The sequence below is a fragment of the Podarcis pityusensis genome (assembly GCF_964106645.2).
Source record: "Podarcis pityusensis genome assembly, chromosome: 16".
Lineage (NCBI taxonomy): Eukaryota > Metazoa > Chordata > Lepidosauria > Squamata > Lacertidae > Podarcis > Podarcis pityusensis.
Window position 1 is genome coordinate 34,944,012 of NC_138041.1, and position 26,345 is coordinate 34,970,356.

Below are 26,345 nucleotides of genomic sequence, written 5' to 3' on the forward strand. Positions count from 1 at the left end.
ACAATAGACCAAAAGGTAAAGGACCCCTAGATGGGTTGCGGCGCTCATCTCACTTTCAGGCTGAGGGAGCTGGTGTTTGTCCACAGACAGCTTTCCGGGTCATGTGGCCAGCATGACTTTATCACTTCTGGTGCAAAGGAATACCGTGACGGAAACCAAAGCGCACAGAAACGCAGTTAACCTTCCCACTGCAGCAGTACCTATTTATCTGCTTGCACTAGTGTGCTTTTGAACTGCAAGTTGGCAGGAGCTGGGACAGAGCAACGGGAGCTCACCCCGTCACAGAGATTTGAACCGCCAACCTTCCAATCAGCAAGCCCAAGAGGCTCAGTGGTTTAGACCACAGTAAATGATGCTTCCATGCAATCTGGTTTCTGTCAGTGTTCCATTGCATATTTAATATAAAAACTGAGGGCTTTTTTCAGTAGAAAGATAGTCATCTTTAAGCTTCCTGATCTGGGATTAATCTTTTAACTCCAAGCTGCTACATGGGACTACCTGCTCCCTGCCAAAAAAAGTTTACACTTTTGCACCTCTCATTTTCCTACCCCTAGCAACTGGCAATTCTGGATAGAGTTGTTAGCAATTTCACTCCTCTGATGCTGCAGATGAGATTGTTGTAAATCACATGCCTGTCTGGGACAAGCCTGGGAAAAGGTAGAATGTCTTATCTCTTCCGCTGCGGGTACTATTACAATGTACTTTCGCTTTTAACACAAATTACTGCCGTTATGAATCGACACTAGGCTTAATTTTGCCTAACCTAGCCTTTAATTATATTATAATTGTTTCATTACCATTTAACACCAATGTTTACATTTCTCTCTGCAAACCCACATACAGTACACCTTCACTTCATAGCTTACAAAAGTTCATGCCAAAGAAATGTGAGTCCTTCAGGTGCCACAAGGCTTCTAAAATGGTTTTCCTGGTTCTATTATTGCATGTCCACTTTTAAGGCTTGCAGTCTTTTTGATATACCATTAAACTACAATGGGCACTTTCCCCCTATATACACAAAAACCTAAGGCTGTCATTGAACAGTCACCGTTGGAGGATTTGTAGTGCCGTATCCTTTGAATGAAGCCAGGGCAGGAGAGGGAAGGAAGAGAGATTCTGAAATGGCAGCTTTCAACAAGAGCGGAGGTTTGAATTAAGCAAGACCCAGAACTGTGAGGATATCAGGCAGGTCCAGAGAGCTGAGAGAATATGGGAGGGGCTTGAAGCTGAGGATATATGCACCCCTCCCAAAAAAAATTACAGTAGGATCCCACATTGTTTTTCATTTCTGGTACCATGTGTTGCCTTCAACATGAAGTTCCTAATTCAAAGAACTTTAGAAAGTATGTTTTATTCACCAACAGTCATGTAAGTACATTCACCTAATGAACTTCAACCTTCTCTAGCTGAACAAGCAGACAGGCCTGCACTTAAGTCTAGTCAACTTAAAGATACATGTAGCAGCATGGGGAGGGGTGAGCAAAGGGGGCTGCAGAATAGGGTAAGGCATGTAAATGGTGGTGACCTATGTGCAAGGGGAAATTGAAAAGGGTCCAAGCAGAAGGGTAGAGGGGGAAAGGGGGGCAAAGTGAAAATGGGACTGCAAAGGGGGTTGCAAAATAGCATGGGAATAGAGTTGAGAGCAAGGGCGTTAAAGGGTCTGAACAGGAGAGGTGGCTTCACTAATTAGGCAGGTGAAAAGGGTGTTTAGCAGTTGCAACATGTTGGATCAGGAAGATGCAGGTTACCATATAGGTTGTTTGTGTGCAAAGGGGTGCACAAAAGGAGAGTTTGTGACATAGGGGAGGTGCTTAAACCAGTTGCAGTGGGACTGTGAAACAGAAGTTTCAGAAATGGGAGTTGGGGAGGTAAAAAGCTAAAGTAGTTGCATGGAGTGGGAAGGGAAAGATCTAGTGGGTCAATATGGTGGGAATGATAGGGGGTGGCAAGCAGATGCACAGCCCCTAGCATCCCAGTGTTTTTGTTAAAGCAGACCTACTCTTATCAAACGCTGCAAGCCAGAAAGAAGACTTCCTCATTTAAGTCCAAGGATTTAGTTACAATTTATTTCACTACATTTCAATAGATCTGTTTTAAGTTGAATTTCTAAGGATCTGGGCCAACTGACAGAACCTCTTCCATACATACATTCTAAGATCGTGCCTAAGATTATCCGGAGATACGATTTTGGCAGCTTGGAAGGCTATAGCTTATTTAGTAGCAACTATAACACTAAAACCCTGCACCACACCAATTGTGCGAACAGAGTATGGCTGAGATGCAAGAGTAGAGCTACTCTAATTACTCAACATGACTAAGATAGGTCCATTAATTTCAATGGATCTACTTTGAATTAGGTAGGTTGGTTGAATACTTTCTGTTGAAACTCCCTAGCTCAAGAACTGGTATTATCTACACCATGTACTTTGGAATCACATTAGCATACAGCCAGAATATTTAGTCTTCTGAAATCTTTGTTGCAGTGTTCATTCTACATGCTCTCCTTTTATTGTATTTATTGCCAAAATAGGATCTTTCTCATGACATGGTTTATAAAAATTTAAGAACCTAAACACTGGCGTTTCCTTTTTCCAGCGTTTCTCCTTCCCATGATTTTTCTTGCTTTGGGCCCAGCCTCACCAGCACAGAAACCAAGTAGCTAGCAAAACACCATGGACATTTGAAAAATTGTGAATAGCTTCTATGCAGGGTGGAATTTTATTCAGAAGTGCAATGCTAGAGAGGTAAGCCCTTTGCTCACCTGACACAACTCTATGACCTGGAAAGCAAACTTCCATAGGCACTTAGTGTCTGAAGGGAAGCTTCCATATACACTGTGGCAGAGTAAATGGTTACCGCCCCACCTTCCCAGCACACAACAATGAAAACTGCCCACACACTACACAACTGGTTAACATGCACAGCACTTTATAATGCTTTAGTATTACACTTTATTTGGCCAGCCTCTCCTAACTTGTACAAAGGAAAGTGAACTGGAATAAAGTCCCATAAAACTTGCTTTCAGTTAATTTGTTAAAAAATGCTGCTTCAAATATATAGTACAGTATTGCCTATCTGCAGCCCAGTGGGGGAAACAGATGAGCAAGTGACGAAACTGTTTCCTACTGCATGCCTTTACAGTGCTATGGACAAATCTCCAAAAGGCAGACCTAACTGATTAGGCCCAATGCTACAATTTCAATTCAACCCCAATGCAATCCAATTGTCTTAAATCCATGTATGGCAGCTTTTCCAGAATGTGAATTTATTCTGACTGCTAGCCAGAGCACTTGACCTGTTTAGGGTTAAAAGTGTTTTTACTCTGCCCCAATTTGGTTGAAGCTTTGAGGACTCTGAGTAACTATTCTTAAATTCATGAAGAGTCACTTGCTTGGATATTTGAAATACAACTTTATTATGGTCTAAAGAAAAAGGAATGGGAATGACAGTAACAAACAAGATTTACCACTGAATACTGTGATGCGACTGCAGCAGTCAGATTCGAAACTCAAAATGGGGAGTAAATTGCAGTCCAAAACAGCTAAATATGCAGGTCCAAAATGAAGGAATTTTTTTTAACTGCCACATTCACTCCAAAGCCCATTCTCTCTTTCAGCATTTCAAAGATTAAAGCACATGTTCTGCTCAGCTAGAATAATAAAGTGGCAAACACGCTGCACCACTGACATCACAGGACAGTTGCCTATAAAACTAGACTTCTGACGCTGGGCTCCAGCTTCACTCCCTCACAGATCATCATCTTCATCTGGCAGTGCAGTGGTCTGAGCAATCTGGAATGGGGGGGAGAGGGAAAACCAGTTTAGTAACATTCTAAAGTCAATGGCAACAACAAGCAGATCACGATCTCAAGTCCTTTTATGAGCTCATTTACCTGTAAATCTTGCTCATACTGTGCTGCCAATGCTGGATCCATAACGACCTCTGGTGGTGCAAGAGCAGGCATGGCAACGAATTCCAAGTTGGGATCTCCAATTAGCTTTCTTGCCAGCCAAAGAAAGGGTTTCTCAAAATTATAGTTACTCTTGGCTGAAATATCGTAGTACTGGAGGAAAAGAGAGATTGCGCATTTAGAAACAAACCAGAGGGGAATCACAGTGTCCATATGTTGTTGCAGAAACAAAGTCCTGTGGCAGCTTAAAACACAAACTGTTTAACTGTGGCACAAGCCCTGCAGATTCATGAAGAGTTTTCCTCAATGGGCAAATAAGCCCAATGATTTCTCTCCCACTACAAGGTGGAAAATTAACATTGCACAGAACCTCAGAAGACTTGTGCACTATCACAACTAGGCCTGGGTTTGTGGGCCAGAGTGTAATGGCACTTTCACCTGGCGGTGTAGCGTGGATGTGCCTGCCTGCACCTGACTCCCTCTGCTGCCAGCACCTGGCACACATAGGCTGTAGCTTGTTCCTACCTCTGCTTTTCAACATGGTGATGTACCACTGTATCGTAATGTTTGACTGGCGATACATCACAATGATGAAAAGCTGACATAGCCCAGCCCTAATTACCACTTAATTCCATTCTGAATGTTGCAGCCCTCTTGCAGACATTCATGTATGGTACAATGCTTTTAGTCCCAATGATTTTCTGTGTCCATGTGGTACAATTTCCCTCATCGTATCTGTGTGCATAAACATACACCCAGCTGTGGAGTCTTGAGATGACCTTGATGCAACTAGTTGACAAAAGTAGAATTATCTTCCAATGAACATTCCTTTAAACATAGCCTTTTACATACTAATCATCAGAAGGAATTTAGAAGTAGACTTCATTATCTAAATTTTTCTAAAGCAAGCAGTTGAAAAATGTAATGTGAACTACGAAACCAAAATTACAGAGGATGTGGCTCCTTTACTTCTTCCCAAAACAACTGACACACCACCCTACTGCTTTTGTCTTCCCATCTTAACTATTATCTTTAGCAAGAGAACTTTATCTTACCTGCAGGTTCTTCTTCCTGTGAAAGACAATCGACTTTGCTTTGACTTTCCTGTCCTTGATATCCACTTTGTTGCCACACAAAACTATGGGGATATTCTCACACACCCGTACCAGATCTCTATGCCAGTTGGGTACGTTCTTGTATGTAACTCTTGATGTTACATCAAACATTATGATGGCACATTGAGCTAAAAAGTTGAAACAATTTGTAGTTAATTAACAGTGATCAAACTCACACAATGTACAGCTATCCAAACTCAAAATCTACTATTTTATACATGCTCCTTTAACAGACCCGCCAACCTTTGATGTGTTACCTCAAAAACTAATCTTAGCAGCTGTATTTTTATGATTAAAGAGCCCACAACCCAACATTTCAAAATAAGGCATGAAGATGGCAAAAAAACACTGCTTAAGTTGATTTAGTTACTATCTGATGTCTTCCAATGAAAGTCCTGCACAACTGTGATAATCTAAAACATGTTTATAACACATTGGTGCAGACCAAGCCTTCACAAGCAGCTGCCAGTGATTACATTGGCAGATGCCCTTCAAAAAGCCAAATTAAAACTAGAGGTTGCTGCAATTAAATTACAGACATTTCACACTCTGGTCAGGTAGCAAAAATGTGCTTTGAGCAGTTAATCAGTCAAAATAGCTGTACAACTTACCTTGGATGTAGTAGCCATCTCGCAGACCTCCAAATTTCTCCTGTCCAGCTGTGTCCCATACATTAAATTTAATAGGACCTCTGTTAGTGTGGAACACCAGAGGATGAACTTCAACACCCAGAGTAGCTGCAATTACATAAAATCTCTGTTGGAACATTGCATGTATAAGTGTAGAATATGAGTGAATATTCTAATTGAAATATTGACCTGTAGGCTATCAGCAAGTGTGACAAAACATGAGGAAAATATGATCCTTCACTTACGTAAGAGTTATTCACCTTCATCTGTTTAATAAGACTGACCATCATAAACCACTTGCCCAAAACAATGGGATGTTTTTTATCTTGTCAACAAAAGATCTAAGATGCCTGTGATGCTGCCTTTAAAGGCCTCCATTTAAATAAGGGATGGAGAAACCTGAGGTTCTCCAGAAGTTGCTGGGCTCTACTTCCAGGCTGGGGCTGATGCAACTTGCAGTCCAGTATTAGGTTCATCAGCCCTGATCTACAGCTTCACATTTTTCATTGCATGATCAGGTACATTCTTTTCCCTAGAACCAATTTATTTTTCCTACCGCCCTCCCCTCTTCCAACATCAATCAGCTGACAAAGGAGAAAAAATCCATTTGTGTTACAAATTCAGATGCCCCCTTAACTTATAGTGTTAAGTCACACAACTGTAAATGCTCAAAAAAACTTTTAGTTACAAAAAACACATTACCACTTTATTTTACTGAAATCTACTTTGCAAAAAAAAAGCGACCAAAGTTATTTTACATAAGTAAAAGGTACATAGGTAAAGGATTACATATCACTAATATAGCAGCATAATAGAATAAGGAAGACATCTGACATACCTACATACTTCTTCTCAAATTCACCAGTCAAGTGACGTTTTACAAATGTTGTTTTACCAGTACCACCGTCACCAACCAAAACAAGCTGTTGAAATACAAATTTAAAGAATTCAAGATACTTTTGTACTGCAACTACATCCTAGGTTAACTTCTACCAACAATGGAAGTATTTCTCCAACTAGACAGGTATAGAGGTTAGAGTTTTAGGCCAGGGCTGGGGAAATCCTAGTTCAAATCCCCACATAGCCATGAAGTTAACTGGCTGGCCTTAGGCCAGTAATTCTCTCACAACCTAACTTTCCACAAAGGATTGTTGTGGAGGGTGGGTGGGGGTAATTAGGGGGAACCAAATATGGCACCTTGAGCTACTAGAAATAAAGAATGTAAAACAAATGTATCAAGTACTGGGTTTAAGATAGCTAACTTACATTAAACCACTTTAAAACTCAAATACACTGCATCAACTGCAGCCAAGAGCTTATTTCATTTCATTATTAAATTTATATACTGCCCTTCATTCAAAGATCAGTGGTATACAACATAAAGATTCAAAATGAAAACACAAAATACATAACATAGTAAAAAAAAAAAACCCCAATAACCTCCTTTCCACAAACACATTTAAAAGGTCATAGATTGTTTTTATCAGTCAAAGGCCTGGCTGAAGAAGAACATTTTCTTTTTCTTTTCTTATTTTTTTTATTGAATTGTTATGCAAATATAAATGAAACAAAGTATGAAAACATTTCAATTGAATACAAAAAAAGAAAAGAAACAGAAAAAAGACAGAAAAAAAGACAAAGAAAACAGAGCAAACGCAAAAAGTAAGAACATAAGTATAATACAATGTAACTTTAATAGACAGCCCAGAATGTCATTTCTCTACCGAGATGCTGACCCTTATGGGGTGAATCTCTTTTTATCATAATTTTGGGTTTTTTTTACTTCCATTGACTTCATGGTGGTTCATTTCTTATAACTAAAGCAATTTCTCTGTATTTCAATATATTTCTCATCTTGGTATAAGGAGACATTTTCCTACTTACAGGTTTATTCTAAACACAACCAAATCTTGGTTGTTGAACTGTGACTCGATAGGTAGGTATTTAGGCATTCCTATTCCTTCTGGACTATTTTATTTGACTTGTTCCTTAAGGCTTCAGTCAACTTAGCAAGTTCCAAGTACTCGCTCAGCTTCTGTAGCCAATCTTCTCTAGTTGGTATATGGCCACCCTTCCACTACTTGGCTATTAGTACCCTAGCCGCCGTCAGTGAATAGAAAAATAATTTTAATCTTTCTTTTGGGATATTGTCAGTTAGAATCCCAAGAAGGAATGATTCTGGGTTTTTGTGAAATGTGATTTTTAGTAATTTTTTCATTTCCTCGTAGATTGTGTCCCAGAATTTTTTCATTTTGGGGCACGACCACCACATATGAAAGGTTCCCACATTTTCATTTGGTACCTAAAGATATGTAAGTAAAGCACCAAGCGAGCCTCCTGGGGAGAGCATTCCACAAGCAGGCAGCCCCTGTAGAAAAGGCCCATTCTCACATTGCCACCTAGTCCAGGTCAGTTCTTATTGGGAGATGTAGTCCTTGAGGTATTGTGGTCCTGAGCCATTTAAGGCTTTATAGGTTAATCCCACAAAACATCTACACACTGGCACATGTCCATTCTACCAGACTTTATAGGACTAATTCAGAGTAAGTGGCATGTAGCTGCCATGTAATATGTTCATAACCATAACCAATGCCACTTCAACCAGGCTTAAAATCTATAACCTACCCATCTTCAAGATGAGTAGACAACCAAACAGATGACAAAATGTTCTTTTTGCACATTGCCTGGGATAGAAGAGGAAGGTAATACCATAGGTGCTGGACTTCTAGGATTTAATTCAAAGGAAAATGTACATGGCTTACATTCAGCCTAGTGCCTATATACTGCATAAACTAGTTGGACTAGTAGAGGAATAAAAATTAATTTACACTTTTAAGCATCTATCTATGAGAGTCTGCAAAAACCGCAAAGGGTGATAAATTATTTTAACCTAAATAATTTTTAACCAATGTGACTGATTTATGGGTGTTCGCAGACCACTTAAGGATTTTCTGCCTGCTGTAACAATTGTCATACTGTGCTAGGTGTTGTATGGTTTTTAATTGTATTTTGAAAACGCACCATGTAACACCTGAACAAAGCTCAGGGACCACTAGTAATCGGTGGGTCAGAATTTGGGAACTTCTGCTCTAGAGCAAATTAGGGGGCCCTGGGGGGAGAAGAGGGAGAGTCCTTTCGGATCTACTTGTTATTGCTCAACGATGGAAGGAAACTTCTAAAATGCTGTACCAAGAGAGGCTTGGGTTAATAACACCTGGAACTTTGCTTTATCAGAACACCTCACAAATCATCAGTGACTAATTAAAGGTATCTCCAAAAAAAGATACCTTTGAGATCTGGTCTCACTTTTTCTCTTTTACTGAACAACAGCATATTTTAACGTCACCATCATTACAGAGGTGTCTGTGAAGGGGATATATTGATTGAAAATGTATTGTAACATTCAAATAAATGTGTTTTTTTGGGGGGAGCGGGTGTGTGAAAAAAGTCTACTTGTGAGGTGTTGGATGGCCATACTTTTTCCAAGATATGAAATGTAGTGATCTGTACAAATTTGTACAATCACTTCCCTGACTGAGCTATTAATCCAACCAAAAGGCAAGATAGTACTTCATGCATCTGAGACTATACTGCCCTTGGATCTCTACTTTTAAAGGCTTACAGATAACTCAGCTGTAGAAGCATAAGTGGAAAGTAGTTTTTTTAATTGAACATGTGACATCAGAAATTGCACAAGTCACACATTATGCCACAAAAAGCACTGAAGGAAGCACAGGAATTGCTATTGAAAGCATACAACACAATTTACTGTATATGGCTCACTGTAAAATGCAAAAAAATATAAAAAGTCCCAAATATACCTATTTAAATATGTCCCCACATTTTAATTGTAACTTAATCAAATTGTAATTTGTACAGCCCTGGCAGAAAAGTTGAGCATCAAGTCCTCTCTTGAATAAATAATGTAATCAAAACCTATGGAAACAAAGACAGACACCCAAGCCTCCAATCCTATACACACTTAAATGAGAATTAAATCCAATTGACCTTTTTCTAAGTAAGCATGCAGAATTGCATCTCCCACATGTCCGATCCCAAACAAACCTAGGAGACTTTTAAGATTTACCAGGTCCATTTTGTTTATATCGACCTTAAGCAAGCAGCTCTCAGAAGCCTTCTCAACAGGAGTGGGGTTTAAAAAAATAAATAATTCTAACAAAACGGCCATGGTTACAAGACATGTAGCCTAACGAACATCCTTGTGGGTTTTAACATCAGCCTAACAAAGGAAGCTCCCAAGCTAGTATCCAGGCGTTTTAAAGAAGTGGGTTTTTTTAACGAGAAAGCAAGAAAATAAGAGAAGTATGGGTGTCCCGGCCTCGTTCCTTACCTTAAACTGCACTTGCGGTTCTCCCTGCGGGGCGGCCATGCTGCTGCGTCTACTGAGAGACAGAGAAAGGCCCGATTGAGGTTAAAAAGGAAAAGAAAGAAAAAACTCCCGTGCTGCGCTCATCTGCCCACGCCGCCCAAAAGGCGCGTGGCTCGCTCTCCATCCGGGTCAGGGAGGAAGCAGTAAATGGCGGCCAAGGGGTTTTTTGTGTGTGCGCGCGCGCCTTTCTTTCCCCGCCCTCCATGCTCTCTCTCTCTCACCCCCCCATCCCCCCCTAGGATGGCTCAGCAGAATTGAGAAACTGCATTAAATGGGGAGGGGGGGGGAGAGAATTGCTAATGGCGTGGTCAGGCAGAGAGGAAACAAAATTTTAGAATATAATCCAAGACTCCCCCCGTGCCCCCCCCCAAAATATCCAAGGCCCGCTACCTTTTATCCATTTTCTACGTCCCCAAACCAGCATGCATCATATATACGCACGCATATATATATTGTAAGGATTTAACACGGAAGGAATGGAGGGGGCTCCCTCTCGTTTCTCCCCCTCCCCCCGCGCGACGACCCTCCCATCATTCTCCCCCCCCCCCCGGCGTCCCCGCGCACTCACTCGCGCCCTCGAGCCGGTGAGGGGGTGGGGTGGAATGCGGTTCTCTCTCTCTCTCCCTCCCTCAACGGCCTCCCCTCCAAACCGCCGTTCCGCGCCTCGCCTCCCGACTAACGGCGCGAGGAGGGGAAGGGGCCGCGAGGGATTGTGACGCGGGCGCGCGACGGGGCGCGTGCGTCCGCGTCCCCGCCGCCGCCGTTCCCCTCCCCCCCACGCCGCCGCCGCCGCCGCATCCCGACCCCTCCCCTCCCCCCACCGCCGGCGTGAGGTAAATCCTGGGCCTCTCTCCTCAAGAGCCACGCGAGCTTCGAAGGCCTCAAAGGCCGCTTCCTCGGGGAGGCCTCGTTGCCGTCGCCGCGGAGAGGCCGCCGCTTCGTTCGTCATGGATCTCTCTCTCCCCTCCACCCCGTTAACCGCCGTCCATTACCTTCTCGATGCGTCTCTCCGCTCTTTCTCTCCCGCTTCCGCCGCCTCCTCTTCTGGTTTCTTTCTTTCTTTCTTTCCGTGTGTGTGTGTTTAAACTGGGCGGGCGGCTGAGGAAGAAGATGGCGGAAGCGCGGCGGTTCAAATAGCCGTAAAAAGAACGAGGCAAAGGCGGGCTCGGCTCTGGGTGGGTTGGGAAAGGCGGGAGGGAGGGCCTGCGTGCGTGCGCGCGCGCGGCGGGAGACGCGACGACGTCGGGGGGGGGGGGTAGCACGCAACGGACGCCGGGGCGCAAACAGCCTAGAGCGCCGTGGGAGGGGCCGGGTTGTCACGTGGGAGAGGGTTGAAACGCGCCGCGCGTCGGTCGCGTGGGACTTACGCGCATGCGCGGCCCCGTCTCGAAGGCCGCCCGTAGCCTGGAAGTACACTTTTTGTCCTGGGCGCGCGTGCGCAGTAGGCAAGCCGCCCAGCGCTGAGCCTCGAGTGGGAGACGGTGGCGGGAAAGCCTTGTTTTCCTTCTTTCCCCTCCCTCTTCTTACCCCTCCTCCCTCCGTCTTTTCCACAGAGTTACCCTCTCTTGCGCTCGGCTCGCCTCTTACTGTTACTCACTTCCAGGGCCGGGAGCCGTCCATGAGGCAGAGCCAGTCGCCTCAGCTGTCTCACCTCAGAAGGGGAGCTGTAGGGGAGGGCCGGCCTTCTCCCACATAGGCAGCTCCTGTCCTTTGTGGGCCGCATTTTAAATTATGATTACATTTATAGACCGCCTTTAACTTACAAGGAACCCAATGGTTCTCCTCCCCGTTTCATCCTACCTGTGAGGTAGGTTTCTACCCTCTGAATTATGTTGCCAGTCTGGAAGGAAGCACACAAAGAAGGACCTCAGATGATGATTGTAGGGCAGGGGTAGGCAAACTAAGGCCCCGGGGGGCCGCATCTGGCCCAATTGCCTTCTAAATCCGGCCCCCAGACGGTCTGGGAAACAGCGTGTTTTTGCATGAGTAGAATGTGCCCTTTTATTGTGTCCTGTCGCTTCTGAGCTCAGTTTTGCTTTCTTCTTTCCCTTCTGGGGACACGGATAGCACTGTGGTCTAAACCTCTCCTGGTCTGCCCCGCAGAGGACCTTAAGGTCCATGAATAAGCATAGTTTAGAGGTCCCAGGCCCTAAGGAAGTCAGACTATCCTCCACCAGGGCCAGGGCCTTCTCAGTGATGGCTCCGACCTGGTGGAATGCTCTGTCCCATAAGACCAGGGCCCTGCATGATTTAACCTCCTTCCGTCAGGCCTGTAAGACAGAGCTATTCTGCCTGGCCTTTAATTTGAATTCAGCCTGATGTTTTCTTCCCTTCCCTTCTCTTCTCTTCCCTCCCCCTCCCCTTTTATGAAGATCACCCGCTCTGGGACCCCACAGCTAATTCTCCCCTGGCCTCCTCGCTGGCCCAAGTAGGACTAATTCAGCCAGCTCGCCCTGGTGACTATCTAATGTTTATTGGATGGATTTTCCCCAAATTGATTTTGAACTTTGAATTTTGTTGTTATTCATGCTTTTATATTGTATTTTATGCTGCTTCTATGTTGTATTACAATTAAGTGTTTAAAATTTGTTGTTAGCCACCCTGAGCCCAGTTTTCTGAACCGGGAAGGGCGGGGTATAAATAAAATATTATTATTATTATTATTATTTAAAATGCATCTCTGGGTTATTTGTGGGGCCTTCCTGGTGTTTTTACATTAGTAGAATGTGTGCTTTTATTTAAAATGCATCTCTGGGTTATTTGTGGGTTATAGGAATTCATTCATATTTTTTTCCAAAATATAGTCCGGTCCCCCACAGGGTCTGAGGGACAGTGGACCAGCTCCCTTCTGAAAAAGTTTGCTGACCCCTGGGCTAAGAGATGGTGACTGGCCCAAGGCTGAGTGGGCATTCAAACCCACTCCAAGGTCCAAGGTCCTAGTCCAAAAGCTAAAGATTACGCCACACTTAACAACTAAACATTATGCCTCTTAACAGCTAAACGTTAATTAACGTTTATTGGAATCAAAACACGTTTTCTCACGGCTATACCGGGTGAATTGTAGTGTTGGAATGGACCCCACCCCCCATCTAGTCCATGCCTGTACCCCTGCAATGCAGGAATAGTAGCTGAAGAATCCCTGACTGTCAGGGCCAGCCCCACTTTTGGCACCTAAGGCAAACCACAAAATGGCGCACGCAAGATCTGCATCAGGAACAAGGGTAAGAGGAGACCAGCAGCACCTCCTGAGGCTGCTGCAGAGGTGGCATTGGTGGGGCTGCTGAGCAGGTGTCGCACGGCAGCGGGCAATGCATTCCTTGGAGGCTAGACCTGCTGTGCGGTCCAGGGCACTTGCCTCATGGGTGGTCTGGCCTTCCTGACAGTTGGTCATCCAACCTCTCTTTAAAAAGCCAAGGGAGGGGAGCCCACCATCTTCAGAGGTAGTCACTGTTTAGGGAAGTTTTTAATGTTTGATGCATTACTGTATTTTAATATTTTGTTGGAAGCCGCCCAGAGTGGCTGGGGAAGCCACATGGGCGGGGTATAAATAATAAATTATTATTATTATTATCACTCGTGCCCTCAAAGGATTCATGCTGTCTTCTCTCTCTAGCTCTGAGAGAAGAACAGGCACAAGTAAAAGCAAAAGTGCAGTACAAATAGTACATACTGCGGAAGAGATAAGACTGTCTTCCGTTCCCACGCTCTTCCCAGACAGGCATGTGATTTATGCCAATTTCATCTGCAGCATCAGAGGCGTGAAATACTAACACCTTCATTGGGCCAGGCCTTCAGATAGTTCAAGATCTTTATGTTGCCTCTCCTTATACCAGGGGCTAGGGAACCTGAGACATGGGTGCTGAGAGCATGCCCTCCAACATTTATCTGATGAAAATAGGGACATCCTATTCAATAATAATAACACTCCGCCCATCTGACTGGGTTGCTTCAGCCACTCTGGGCAGCTTCCAACATACATAAAAATGTAATAAAACATGCATTTAAAAACTTCCCTATGCAGGGCTGCCTTCAGATGTCCTCTAGAGGATGTATAGTTGCTCCTCTTCTTGGCTCTGAGGTCACTTAACTCCATATGCTCCCATTATTTCTCTGATAAAAGTAGGGACATTCTAGGGGAAAGTGGGATGTTGAAAGATCAAATCAGAAACCGGGGCGACTTCTGTACATCTGGGGCTGTCCCTGGACATTAGGGACACTTGGAGGGTTTGTGAGTGAGAACTGCCAAGCATCTCTCTCTCTGGCCCTTGGAACTCTCCCTAGACTGCACAACTCACCAAACCTAGTTCAGACCCTCTGAGTGTTTTTCCCCCAACTGGCATACATCCCTGAACTCAGATAATGCCTCTTTGTTGCCTGGATGGGTAATACATGAGCGTGTGTGGAAACTAACCTGTACAAAGATAAAATTTACAGTCACTGATCTTTTGCATTTGGCACCGTCCACCCCAGCATATGGCCCCTAAAAGGTTGCACAGAAAGCAATGTGGCCCTCAGGCTGAAAAATGCTCCCCGCCCCATCTTACTCATCCCCCCCCCAGTGGACCCTTGGCAACATGCCATTCCAATATCCTTCTTAAAACATGGCGGCCAGAACTAGATACAACTAAATCAACTAAAGGTTTTCATCCTGATAAATAGGAAGAACAATCATAATTTCTTTGGGTGTCCTGATTAAATTTTTATTAGGGGACAGTTCCCTACAGCTTTGAAAAAGTGGTCTGTTTCTCATTTAGAGCAGACATTTTAAAGAGAAAAGTTTGTGGGGGTGATAAGTTAAATTCAAGAGAGCAAAACTATCTGACAGAATACCTGGTTTTAACAGTTATTTTAACTGCAATTAATTTTATTCTGTTTTATGTATTTTGCTTTGTAATGGCTTCAGCTATACAAATAAGTAATATTTGTATTCAAATTATAATTTATTTTGATTAGAGCAGATTCTAATGGATCATGCTATATGAAGTGATAAACAGAGTTGGTTGTGGGTGTTTTTCTTCTGAGAATTTATCAGTTTGCCTCTAGAGGTCAGGAAGGGAGTTTGTGTATTTTCTCACCTTATCTCTTTATAGATTGGTTTTCCACAGCAGCAGACCAGAATGCTATCAAGCCTCTTTCACTACCTCCTTTTCTGCCTTTGTTCTGTCTTCTTGCCTGGCCTAGCTTCAGTCCTCAAAAAACTTACCGTAGCTTTTATCTAGTCTGGCAAAACAATGAAGTGTTGTCTTGGCACTCCCCCCCCCCTTGTGCCTTTTATGTGTTAAGGAGTTCAACACAACACACCTCTTAATGAAACATGTTTCAGATTTGAAACTAAGAGGCAAAAAGACTGCATTGCTTACCCAATACAGTATTGCAGCTCCTGACTGGCAAATCCCTGTGAAATAGAAACTTAATTGGCTATTTTGAGTCATTGTTGACCTATACCATGGCTTCTGAACTCCCAGTGGGTTTTGTTGCTCTCACAACAAGGGTACCAGCTGGGCTTGCTGCTCAGATGAGACGAGAACCTTTAGTTGATTTAGCCATGTTCCATCTCCACTGTCAGAAATGAATAACAGTTGTTGGGAATCGCAGGTGGGCAGAGTGGGTCCCATCAGGACCTGCATGGAGGGGGTTAGAATCTACAAGCAGAAACATGGTGTACAGCTCAAACAAATTTCTTTGTTAAGGTAACAGCCTTGGGCGGCCTCACCAGCATCTCAAAGAGTTAGCTAAAAGAGACGTGTTGCCCTAGTGGCAATGGAAGATACTTCCATGAGGCAATCTGCCACCTCTCTCACCTAGCTGGATTCCACATCATCTTAGGAAGGGAAACAATAGGCCAGGGAACTAGTGTTGGAGAGTTTGGTTGGGTTGGAAGCTGCAGAGGGAAGCTTGACTCCCATCAGCTGTGCTTAACCCAAAGCTATGATACCTTTAGGGCTAAACCACGGAGCCTAGGACTTTCCGATCAGAAGGTCAGCAGTTCAAATCCCCGTGTCGGGTTGAGCTCCCGTTGCTCGGTCCCTGCTCCTGCCAACCTAGCAGTTCAAAAGCATGTCAAAGTGCAAGTAGATCAATAGGTACCGCTCCGGCGGGAAGGTAAACAGCGTTTCCGTGCGCTGCTCTGGTTCGCCCGAAGCGGCTTAGTCATGCTGGCCACATGACCCGGAAGCTGTACGCCGGCTCCCTCGGCCAATAAAGCGAGATGAGCACCGCAACCCCAGAGTCGGCCACGACTACCTAATGGTCAGGGGTCCCTTTACCTTTACCTATACCTATAAACTTAATGCGGAACAAATATCTGTTGGGAGTGTTAATGAGGTGTACATTAAGTGTAAATAAAACACTGTACAGTGGTACCTCGGGTTACATACGCTTCAGGTTACATACGCTTCAGATTACAGACTCCGCTAACCCAGAAATAGTACCTCAGGTTAAGAACTTTGCTTCAGGATGAGAACAGAAATGGTGCTCCAGCGGTGCGGCAGCAGCAGGAGGCCCCATTAGCTAAAGTGGTGCTTCAGGTTAAGAACAGTTTCAGGTTAAGAACGGACCTCTGGAACGAATGGGTACCACTGTATACTGAAAAGACTAAAGTCTTATTTGGCTTTCATTCCAAGGAAACCATATGCTGGGTAAGCGCCGGAACCCCTGGAGTCCCACCACTCCAGGTAAATTGGAGTGCAGGCAATACAATATGTTGTGGGAAAAGTTGCTTTTGATTGTTGAGTGTTCCAAAGCTCCTATGAACTGGCAGAGAAAACTTGAAGGGATCATAGGCAAGCATCTGTATACATATCATACTTTTCAAGCACTTGTGTTCCACCCCCACCCCCCAAAAAAAAGAATCCTGGGAACTGTAGTTTGTTAAGAGTGTTGGGAAATTTAGCTCAGTTTGAGAAATTTCAGCCCCCATGATTCTTTGAGGAAAAGCTACTTGCTTTAAATTGCAAAATTGGGATTAGGGTTAGGTTCTAGACCAGAATACAAAATTTCAGACTGAGGGCTCTTTTTGCCTTTGTCTCTTTTCAGTGGATCTGGATGGTAGACAGTAGCAGCAACCTGATGTCTGCCCACCTCTGGTGTAGATGTTGTCTTTGCCTGCCTCTCTTCTCATGTTCTCTACCATTTATCAGAAACAAGCAGCAGGTCCAATTCTGAAATGTACCATTAGACATTGCCGGTTTGAATGCAGGGCCCTATTAAAACACCCTGCATGTACAAAAGTAGCAATGAGAAGAGTAGCCTAACTTTGCTGTGTCGTGCAGGGAGATTATTTGAGTTTTTGTATAGTAGCAGCATTCAGATACAACAACACCCCTGCAAACTCTGGTGGTACAGCCCAGGAAAAGCTTTGCCACTCATTTCTGCTGAATGGATAAACTAACCCATTGATACATGTGCCTATGTGTCAAAAGAGAATGCCAGCCTTATCTTGGGACTGGGAAAGAGCAGTTATGAATACGACGGTGACAAGCCTTCTCTTTGCCTTTATAGTTCCAAAAAACTGGCATAATTTTTTTGATTCTGTTTGTATCCTTTGTGTATTGTCATTCAAAGTAACGCCAGGGGGGTTTGCAGGACACAACACAACAATAAAAAATAATGCTAGCTTCATAACAATGCAGAAGAAGTGTCAGCTGAAAGACTCGTTGTATTCCAAAGGCGGGGGGAAATACAGTGATATGGGAAATTGCTTAATCTGTCTAATTGGGGCACCTAGCACAGTACAGTCTTCACTGACTGGAAGTGGCTCTCCGCGGTTTCAGGCAGGCCTCTATCCCAGTCTTACCTGGAGATGTTGGGAATTGAACTCGTCACCTTCTTGCATGCACAGCAGATTCTCTACCACTGAGCTACGGCCTTTCCAAAATGGCTTTCAGCTTACACCTAAATGAGGCCTACATGGAGACAACTGAATGTAATTTCTGAAGGAGTTCTCTAATCAGGGGGCAGCCACAGAAAAAGCCCTGTTTCATGCCTGCCCAGTAGAAGGTAACATCCCCGGCAGATGTTAATAGTGTCAGTTTGCATTTCTTAGTACAGGAAGTATTGATCTGATGTGTACAGATCTTTCCTATTCTGCTTAGTTCAAGAGGGTTCTGGAAGGTTTCTACAGTGGTGCCTCGCAAGACGAAAATAATTCGTTCTGCGAGTCTTTTCGTCTTGCGATGTTTTTCGTCTTGCGAAGCACGGTCCGTCGCAACTGCGCCTCTTCAAGCGGCTTTAAGAAAAAAGCGCAAGACGTTTTCGTCTTGCGAAGCAAGCCCATAGGGAAATTCGTCTAGCGAAGCAACGCAAAACCGAAAAACCCTTTCGTCTAGCGAGTTTTTCGTCTTGCGAGGCATTCGTCTTGCGGGGCACCACTGTACTCTGCGTGAAAGAAGGTTCTTGTTTGGGTACGGACACGGGTGGCGCTGTGGTCTAAACCACTGAGCCTCTTGGGCTTGCCGATCAGAAGGACGGCAATGGGGTGAGCTCCCGTTACTCTGTCCCAGCTCCTGCCAACCTAGCAGTTCGAAAGCACACCAGGGCAAGTAGATAAATAGGTACTCCTGTGGCAGGAAGGTAAAAGGCGTTTCCGTGTGCTCTGCTTTCTGTCACGGTGTTCTGTTGCGCCAGAAGCGCTTTAGTCCTGCTGGCCACATGACCCGGAAAGCTGTCTGTGGACAAACACCGGCTCCCTCGGCCTGAAAGCGAGATGAGAGCCACACTCCATAGTCGCCTTTGACTGGACTTAACCGTCCAGGGGTCCTTTACCTTTACCTTGTTTGGGTTATTCCTTCTGCGAAGCTGAGTACAGCTGGTTTAAACTGGTTCTGTTATCTTTCTGTCAAGGCCATGCTGACTATAATAGGCCAGGAGACTGGATTTCACTTTCTTTCTCTTTATATCTCTTTGTTCTGGTGTGGTGTTCTGTATAGAGTGGTACCTCGGGTTAAGAACTTAATTCCTTCTGGAGGTCCGTTCTTAACCTGAAACGGTTCTTAACCTGAAGTACCACTTTAGCTAATGGGGCCTCCTGCTGTCGCTGTGCCGCCGCTGCACAATTTCTGTTCTCATCCTGAAGCAAAGTTCTTAACCCGAGGTGATATTTCTGGGTTAGCGGAGTCTGTAGCCTGAAGCATATGTAACTTGAGGTACCACTGTACTGTATAGTGTTAAGGTTTAGACTTACAGTATTATAAGATATTGTAAGTTTAGGTTAAGTCTGCTGCAACTGGATTTTTTTTATGAACAGTGCCAGTCCTGAATGTATTGGATTTGTGACCATTATGCTCATTTGCCTTCAGTAGCAGCAAAGCTCTGCTGGATGAAATACAATTGCCTCTGGTCTACTTTTTTGGAATCCTGCAACATGTTTAAGTTGTTACTCTGCTAAGTATACACTGGAATCTACTCTGGATCAATATTGAGTAGCATTTATACGACAAATAGATGGGTAAGGTGCAGTACAAGAGGAAGTTCTCCCAGTACAGTGGTACGTCGCTTTACGAACTTAATCTGTTCTGGAAGTCCGTTCTTAAACCAAAATCATTCTTAAACCAAGGTGTGCTTTCCCTAATGAGACCTCCCGTGGCCAGTGCCCTTCCACCATTTGGCTTCCGTTCGAAGACTGAGGCAAATTTTGCTAACTTGAACACCGGTTTTGCAGAGTTCGTATACCAAATAGTTCGTAAACAGGGCTGTTCTTAAACCAAGTTACTACTGTATAACGAAATGTAATAGCTATTAGGGAAAGCACACAATCTTGCCCTGAGGAGTGGGGGGGGGGGAGAAGCTTTGGGGAGTGACCACCATCCAGCCCTCATAGTGTCCCCTCTGTCTCCCAACTGCCACCACAGAGGCGTCATCTTGTTCTGAGGGGAGAGAACATCTTCTAAAACAAGCAAGTTGTCCTTTCCCTTTAATTTAATGCAAAAGGTAAAGGTAAAGGTACCCCTGCCCGTTCGGGCCAGTCTTGCCAGACTCTAGGGTTGTGCGCTCATCTCACTCTATAGGCCGGGAGCCAGCGCTGTCCGCAGACACTTCCGGGTCACGTGGCCAGCGTGACAAGCTGCATCTGGTGAGCCAGCGCAGCACACGGAACGCCGTTTAACCTTCCCGCTGGTAAGCGGTCCCTATTTATCTACTTGCACCCGGAGGTGCTTTCGAACTGCTAGGTTGGCAGGCGCTGGGACCAAACGACGGGAGCGCACCCCGCCGCGGGGATTCAAACCGCCGACCATGCGATCGGCAAGTCCTAGGCGCTGAGGTTTTACCCACAGCGCCACCCGCGTCCCATAATTTAATGCAAACTTTTTTTAAATGATGCTTATTGTTATAATCTTACGTAAACTGCTTTGGAGGGTCTCTCTGACAGCGATACAGTGGTACCTTGGTTTATGAACTTAATCCGTTCCGGAAGTCCGTTCTTAAACCAAAGCGTTCTTAAACCAAGGCGTGCTTTCCCATAGCAGCGGGGGACTCAATTTACAAATGGAACACACTCAACATGTTCTGCTTCCAAGGCAAAATTCACAAACCAAAACACCTACGTCCGAGTTTGCAGTGTTCTTAATCCAAGTTGTTCATAAACTAAGCTGTTCTTAAACCAAGATACCACTGTATATAAAATACTTTAAAATAAATAAGAATATCATCAAGAGAACAGTCAGACCAGGGCCAGCTCAATTATGAGGCAAAGTGAGGCAACCGTCAGCAGTGGCAGGATCCGCAGCAGCAGCAGATCCCCATGTCGATATTTATTCACTGCTTGTTCCTGATGTAGATCCTCACTCACAGAGGCACCCTTTTGTGATTCACCTCAGGTGCCAAAATGTTTTGGGCTGGCTCTGAGTAAGATTACTGTTACAGTATCCAGGAGCTGGTGTTATTGGAATGTAGACAGACTCACAGTATGTTTATTTATCCCACTGAGTTCAGCAGGACTTCCTGCTCATTAATCACCAGGCTTTGGGTTTCACTGCCCGTAATTCCAACAGGCATAAGGTGGTTGTGGGAAGGGAAACCTCTCCACGAGCAGACTCCAGATCAGGGGTCAGCAACCTTTTTCAGCCGTGGGCCAGTCCACCATCCCTCAGACTCATAGCTGTCAACTTACAGATTTGAAAATAAGGGACCACCAGCCTCGAAAATAAGGGATCAGCAGCCAAAATAAGGGATTTTCCAAGCACAGGTATGTTTGACTTCTGAGCCCCTCCAAGCCAAAGGCAGAAAGCCCAGTCAGCCGCCAAACGAAGCCTCAAGCGGTGGTTCCCACAGTGCAGCAACCCAGCAAAGGGGATGCAGCAAGGAAAACCACCGTCACCTCTCCGCTGGGAAGCGCTGAGCAAAGGCGAGTCCCCAGGCAATGTGGCCAATTTGATCGGCACAAGGCATGCAAGCTCCACCCCCCAGTTCTTAGACTCCTTATTGGGTGAGCAATGCAGCCAAGCAACACAGTTGGAGCCTCCCTCTTCGCTGGCTGGCAGGGAGGGAGGGAGAGGAGCTGCTTCCTTTGAAACCCGGGAAATTTAAGGGACATCATCAATAAGGGACAGCAACGGGACACAGTGCTGGGATAAGGGACTTTCCTGCCAAATAAGGGATGGTTGACAGCTATGCTCAGACTATGTGGTGGGCCGGACTATATGGGGGGGGGAATGAACGAATTCCTATGCCCCACAAATAACCCAGAGATGCATTTTAAATAAAAGCACACATGCCACTCATGTCAAAACACCAGGCAGGCCCCACAAATCACCCAGATATGCATTTTAAATAAAAGGACACATTCTACTCATGTCAAAACACAGATTCTCAGACCATCCGCAGGTCGGATTGAGAAGGTGATTGGGCCACATCCGGCCCCCGGGCCTTAGGTTGCCTACTTCTTCTCTAGATATATGCAAGTCAAAACAATCCCCCACCTTCCCTGGGGCCACTTAAGGAAGACATGGGATGAGGCAGAACAAGGAGGCGCAAGCCAGGGAGCTTCCAGTCAGCCTGGGAAGACTCTGGGGTGCTTCCAGACTGTATTTTGGGGTGTGATTGAATCGCCTACCATCAAATCCAGGTTGCATGATTAAAGGGGATGCAGGTGGTGCTATGGGTTAAACCACAGAGCCTAGGACTTGCCGATCAGAAGGTCGGCGGTTCAAACCCCTGCGACGGGGTGAGCTCCCGTTGCTTGGTTCCTGCTCCTGCCAACCTAGCAGTTCGAAAGCACTTCAAAGTGCAAGTAGATAAATAGGTACCGCTCCAGCGGGAAGGTAAACAGCGTTTCTGTGCGCTGCTCTGGTTCGCCAGAAGCGGCTTAGTCATGCTGGCCACATGACCCGGAAGCTGTACACCGGCTCCCTCGGCCAATAAAGCGAGATGAGCGCCGCAACCCCAGAGTCGGTCACGACTGGACCTAATGGTCAGGGGTCCCTTTACCTTTACCCTTTAAAGTTCTTGTGCAACAAACCTGATCACCATTACTGCAAAGAAACCGGGACTTTTTGTGTTTAGGAAAGTGACAAGTAAATGCACTGGGACACGAGGGATAACATTTGCTTGACAAAACATCGTCTAACCCAGGGGTCAGCAACCTTTTTCAACCATGGGCCGGTCTACCGTCCCTCAGACCATGTGGTGGGCCAGACTATATTTTTTGGGGGTAAATGAACTAATTCTTATGCCCCACAAATAACCCACAGATGCATTTTAAATAAAAGGACATATTCTACTCATGTAAAAACACGCTGATTCCTGGACCATCCGCAAGCCGGATTGAGAAGGCGATTGGGCCGCATCTGGCCCACGGACCTTAGCTTGCCTACCCCTGATCTAACCTATAGGCCTCCAATCAGTGGGTCGGGACCCACAGGTATGTAGGTCACATGACCTTCCTGGGTGGTTCACAGAACAGCTGTTGCTGCTCTGTTGGATTCCAGCAGAGGCTGATCAGACCAATTCTTATTTTATCTTTTTCCTTGAGTGATGCAAATCAGGAGAAAGATGAGGGCATTTTTTCTATAATTATATTTCTTGGCAACCATATGCCCTACCTTCCTATAGCTATGTCTGTACCTCTCTATGGAGCAGGGACACTGTTCACTCTCTAGTCTGTTTCTATGGCTTTCTAAGCTTCCCCCAGAATGGAAGTATGCTAGGGACTAGAATGCCTAAGTGTCTGCTGAGGTGGGTAGCTGGGTTGTGCAGTACAGTGGTACCTCAGGTTAAATACGCTTCAGGTTACATACCCTTCAGGTTACACACTCCACTAACCCAGAAATAGTGCTTCAGGTTAAGAACTTTGCTTCAGGATAAAAACAGAAATCGTGCTCCGGCAGCGCAGCAGCAGCAGGAGGCCCCATTAGCTAAAGTGGTGCTTCAGGTTAAGAACAGTTTCAGGTTAAGTACGGACCTCCGGAACGAATTAAGTACTTAACCCGAGGTACCACTGTAGTTGACATAATGTGTCGGGGGGGGGGGAGAATCACTGGTTTTCAATAGCTTCTTAGCCTTTTTGCTAAGAACATGTGTAACACCACTAGTTTCATTTAGCAGTCATGCTAAGGAAACACTATGTATAATACTGCTTTGTGAATTGTCATTTTAGAATTAATAATGTGCCTTATTGACACTAATAGGTATAAATCAGAAGTGAATATGTGAAAGTGGGACCCAAATTGCAGGCTGGAAGTCAGAGGTGAGTCTTAAGTCTGGACCAGATGAAGACCACTGACCTAACCTCCCAACAGACAAATCAGGATGAATGCAAACCCTCCAACATTTCTCTGATGAAAATAAGGATGTCCTATTCCCTAATAGTAATAGCTGCTATAATTATTATTATTATTATTATTATTATTATTATTATTCCCCACCCATTTAAATGGGTTGCCCCAGCCACTCTAGGCGGCTTCTAACATATATAAAAATGTAATAAAACATTAAACTTTAAACAAAAACAAAAACACTTCCCTATACAGTGGTACCTTGGGTTACAGTGGTACGCTTCAGGTTACAGACTCTGCTAACCCAGAAATAGTACCTCAGGTTAAAAACTTTGCTTCGGGATGAGAACAGAAATCGTGCTCTGGCGGCGCGGGGGCAGCAGGAGGCCCCATTAGCTAAAGTGGTGCTTCAGGTTAAGAACAGTTTCAGGTTAAGTACAGACCTCTGGAACGAATTAGGTACTTAACCCGAAGTACCACTGTAAACACAAGATAAATATACATGTGTCAAAATGTTCAAGGCAGCGGCGCAGCTGCAGTGGGAAGCCCCATTAGCTAAAGTGGTACTTCAGGTTAAGAACAGTTTCATGTTAAGAACGGACCTCCAGAACGAATTAAGTTCTTAACCCGAGGTACCACTGTACAGGACTGCCTTCAGATGTCTTCTAAAAATTGTATAGTTACTTATCTCGGGGGTCGCATAACTCAATACCCTCCAACATTTCTCTGATGAAAATAGGGACATCCTAAAGGAAAGTGGAAAATTCCGGGATCCAATCAGAAACTGTGGCGGCTTCTGTAAATCCGGGACTGTCCCTGGAAAATAGGGACACTTGAAGGATCTGTGAATGCTCAGTCAACAGGATTCATCCTAGCCTTACTGTGTTGCATTACATGTATGTATGTATGTATGTATGTGCAGGGGTATTCTAACATCCAAGCAAACTTTGTGCAAACAAAGCCGGATGAATGCTCAAATGGGTCATCTGAAAGCATCTTGTCACTCTACATTTTATAAAATTTGTTTGTATCAGTGTTTTAAAGTTGTAAACCACCTTGGGTGTGAACAGCAGTACAGAATGCAATAAACAAACAAGCAAACAAAACATTTGTGGACTGTGTTTGAGAGAGAGAGAAAGAGAGAGAGAGAGAGAGAGAGAGAACCAAAATATGTAAATATGCTAAACAGACAATCTATACTAAAACAATTTCTTTTATTTTCTGGTCCTAAGATGGTTAACAACCGGTCGCTGGCTGACAGTTCCCAAAAAAAGTTTTGTTCGTTCTGCTCCAGCTCATGCTAAGAACAGGACACGCTTTGGAAACATGCCTGTTTCAGATTTATTTCTCAATAGGTATGCCACATTATATAAACATTTCCTGCTTTTTAAAGCTGCAATCTTAACAACATAATTGCCTTTCTGAATCGCACCTAAGGTTCCTTAAGACGGCTAACATTCCATTGAGAACTGGAGCCATTTGTTTTTTTGTTTGTTTTTTTTGTTTTTTTGTTTTTCATTCCTTATTATATTTTTACATGTACATGTTTCTATAGAGGAAAACTAGATTATGGTAGCATTGTCAAATGAGAACTGGAGCCATTTGATTGCCTCTGAGAAGCAGGAAGGTGAGGCTGCTTCCTTTGTTTCCCAGTACTTGGGAGATAAACATCCTCTGAATGGGCAAGTTTCATTTTGCTCTCATGGCTTATAGCCCTTGATGAAACATAACGGTCCATCTCATTCAGCATCCTCTTTCTCACAAATACCTATTATTTATCAATGGCATTTGGATGCCAGCCCAGGATAACAAGCTTTCTGGGTGGTGTACAATTCATAAATTTAATTTATAGTCCTCTGTGGATAAGACACACAGTTTGTATTCACCAGGAGCCGTGCATACAATATTGTGAGCCCAATTTTGTGGAGCATCCTCCCAGCTGAGATCAGACAGGCCCTCTGCTTCTAGCACCTGTTGTTGTTTAGTCGTTTAGTCGTGTCCGACTCTTCGTGACCCCATGGACCAGAGCACGCCAGGCACTCCTGTCTTCCACTGCCTCCCGCAGTTTGGTCAAACTCATGCTGGTAGCTTTGAGAACACTGTCCAACCATCTCATCCTCTGTCGACCCCTTCTTCTTGTGCCCTCCATCTTTCCCAACATCAGGGTCTTTTCCAGGGAGTCTTCTCTTCTCATGAGGTGGCCAAAGTATTGGAGCCTCAGCTTCACGATCTGTCCTTCCAGTGAGCACTCAGGGCTGATTTCCTTCACAATGGAGAGGTTTGATCTTCTTGCAGTCCATGGGACTTTCAAGAGTCTCCTCCAGCACCATAATTCAAAAGCATCAATTCTTCGGCGATCAGCCTTCTTTATGGTCCAGCTCTCACTTCCATACATCACTACTGGGAAAACCATAGCTTTAACTATACGGTCCATGGGGTCACGAAGAGTCGGACACGACTAAACAACAACAAATGATAACTAATCGCTATGGGATGCTGTATGTTGCTTAAGTAATCTTCCCATACAGAATCGTAGACTTGGACAGCATCATGAGGGTCACCGAGTCCAACCTCCTGCAATGCAGGAATCTT

At 44.6% G+C, this 26,345-nt stretch overlaps 1 protein-coding gene across 4 annotated transcripts; it reads right to left on the reverse strand.

The window, feature by feature from the left end:
* Positions 1–3,391: 3,391 nt before the first annotated feature.
* On the reverse strand, positions 3,392–11,258 carry RAN (RAN, member RAS oncogene family). 4 transcript variants are annotated; one of them, XM_080985373.1, is made up of 7 exons: positions 11,037–11,258; positions 10,006–10,054; positions 6,493–6,577; positions 5,637–5,762; positions 4,966–5,153; positions 3,893–4,063; positions 3,392–3,791 (listed from the first exon to the last, which is right to left on the reverse strand). In XM_080985373.1, exons 2-7 carry the CDS (start codon positions 10,042–10,044, stop codon positions 3,747–3,749), a joined length of 654 nt encoding a protein of 217 aa, XP_080841499.1. In that variant the 5' UTR covers positions 10,045–10,054; positions 11,037–11,258; the 3' UTR covers positions 3,392–3,746. The 4 variants fall into 4 exon arrangements, with proteins under 4 accessions (XP_080841499.1, XP_080841498.1, XP_080841500.1 ...); XM_080985372.1 differs by having other exon boundaries at positions 10,006–10,057; positions 11,037–11,257; XM_080985374.1 differs by lacking the exon at positions 11,037–11,258 and adding an exon at positions 10,613–10,754 and having other exon boundaries at positions 10,006–10,057.
* Between the last annotated feature and the right edge of the window lie 15,087 nt (positions 11,259–26,345).

Excerpts from the sequence above, each read along its gene's own strand:
- RAN (XM_080985373.1), bottom strand. The coding sequence starts at position 10,044 with ATGGCCGCCCCGCAGGGAGAACCGCAAGTGCAGTTTAAG. Across the intron at positions 6,578-10,005 it reads AACCGCAAGTGCAGTTTAAG|CTTGTTTTGGTTGGTGACGG; the intron begins GTAAGGAACGAG and ends GTATTTCAACAG. Across the intron at positions 5,763-6,492 it reads ATTTGAGAAGAAGTATGTAG|CTACTCTGGGTGTTGAAGTT; the intron begins GTATGTCAGATG and ends ATGTAATTGCAG.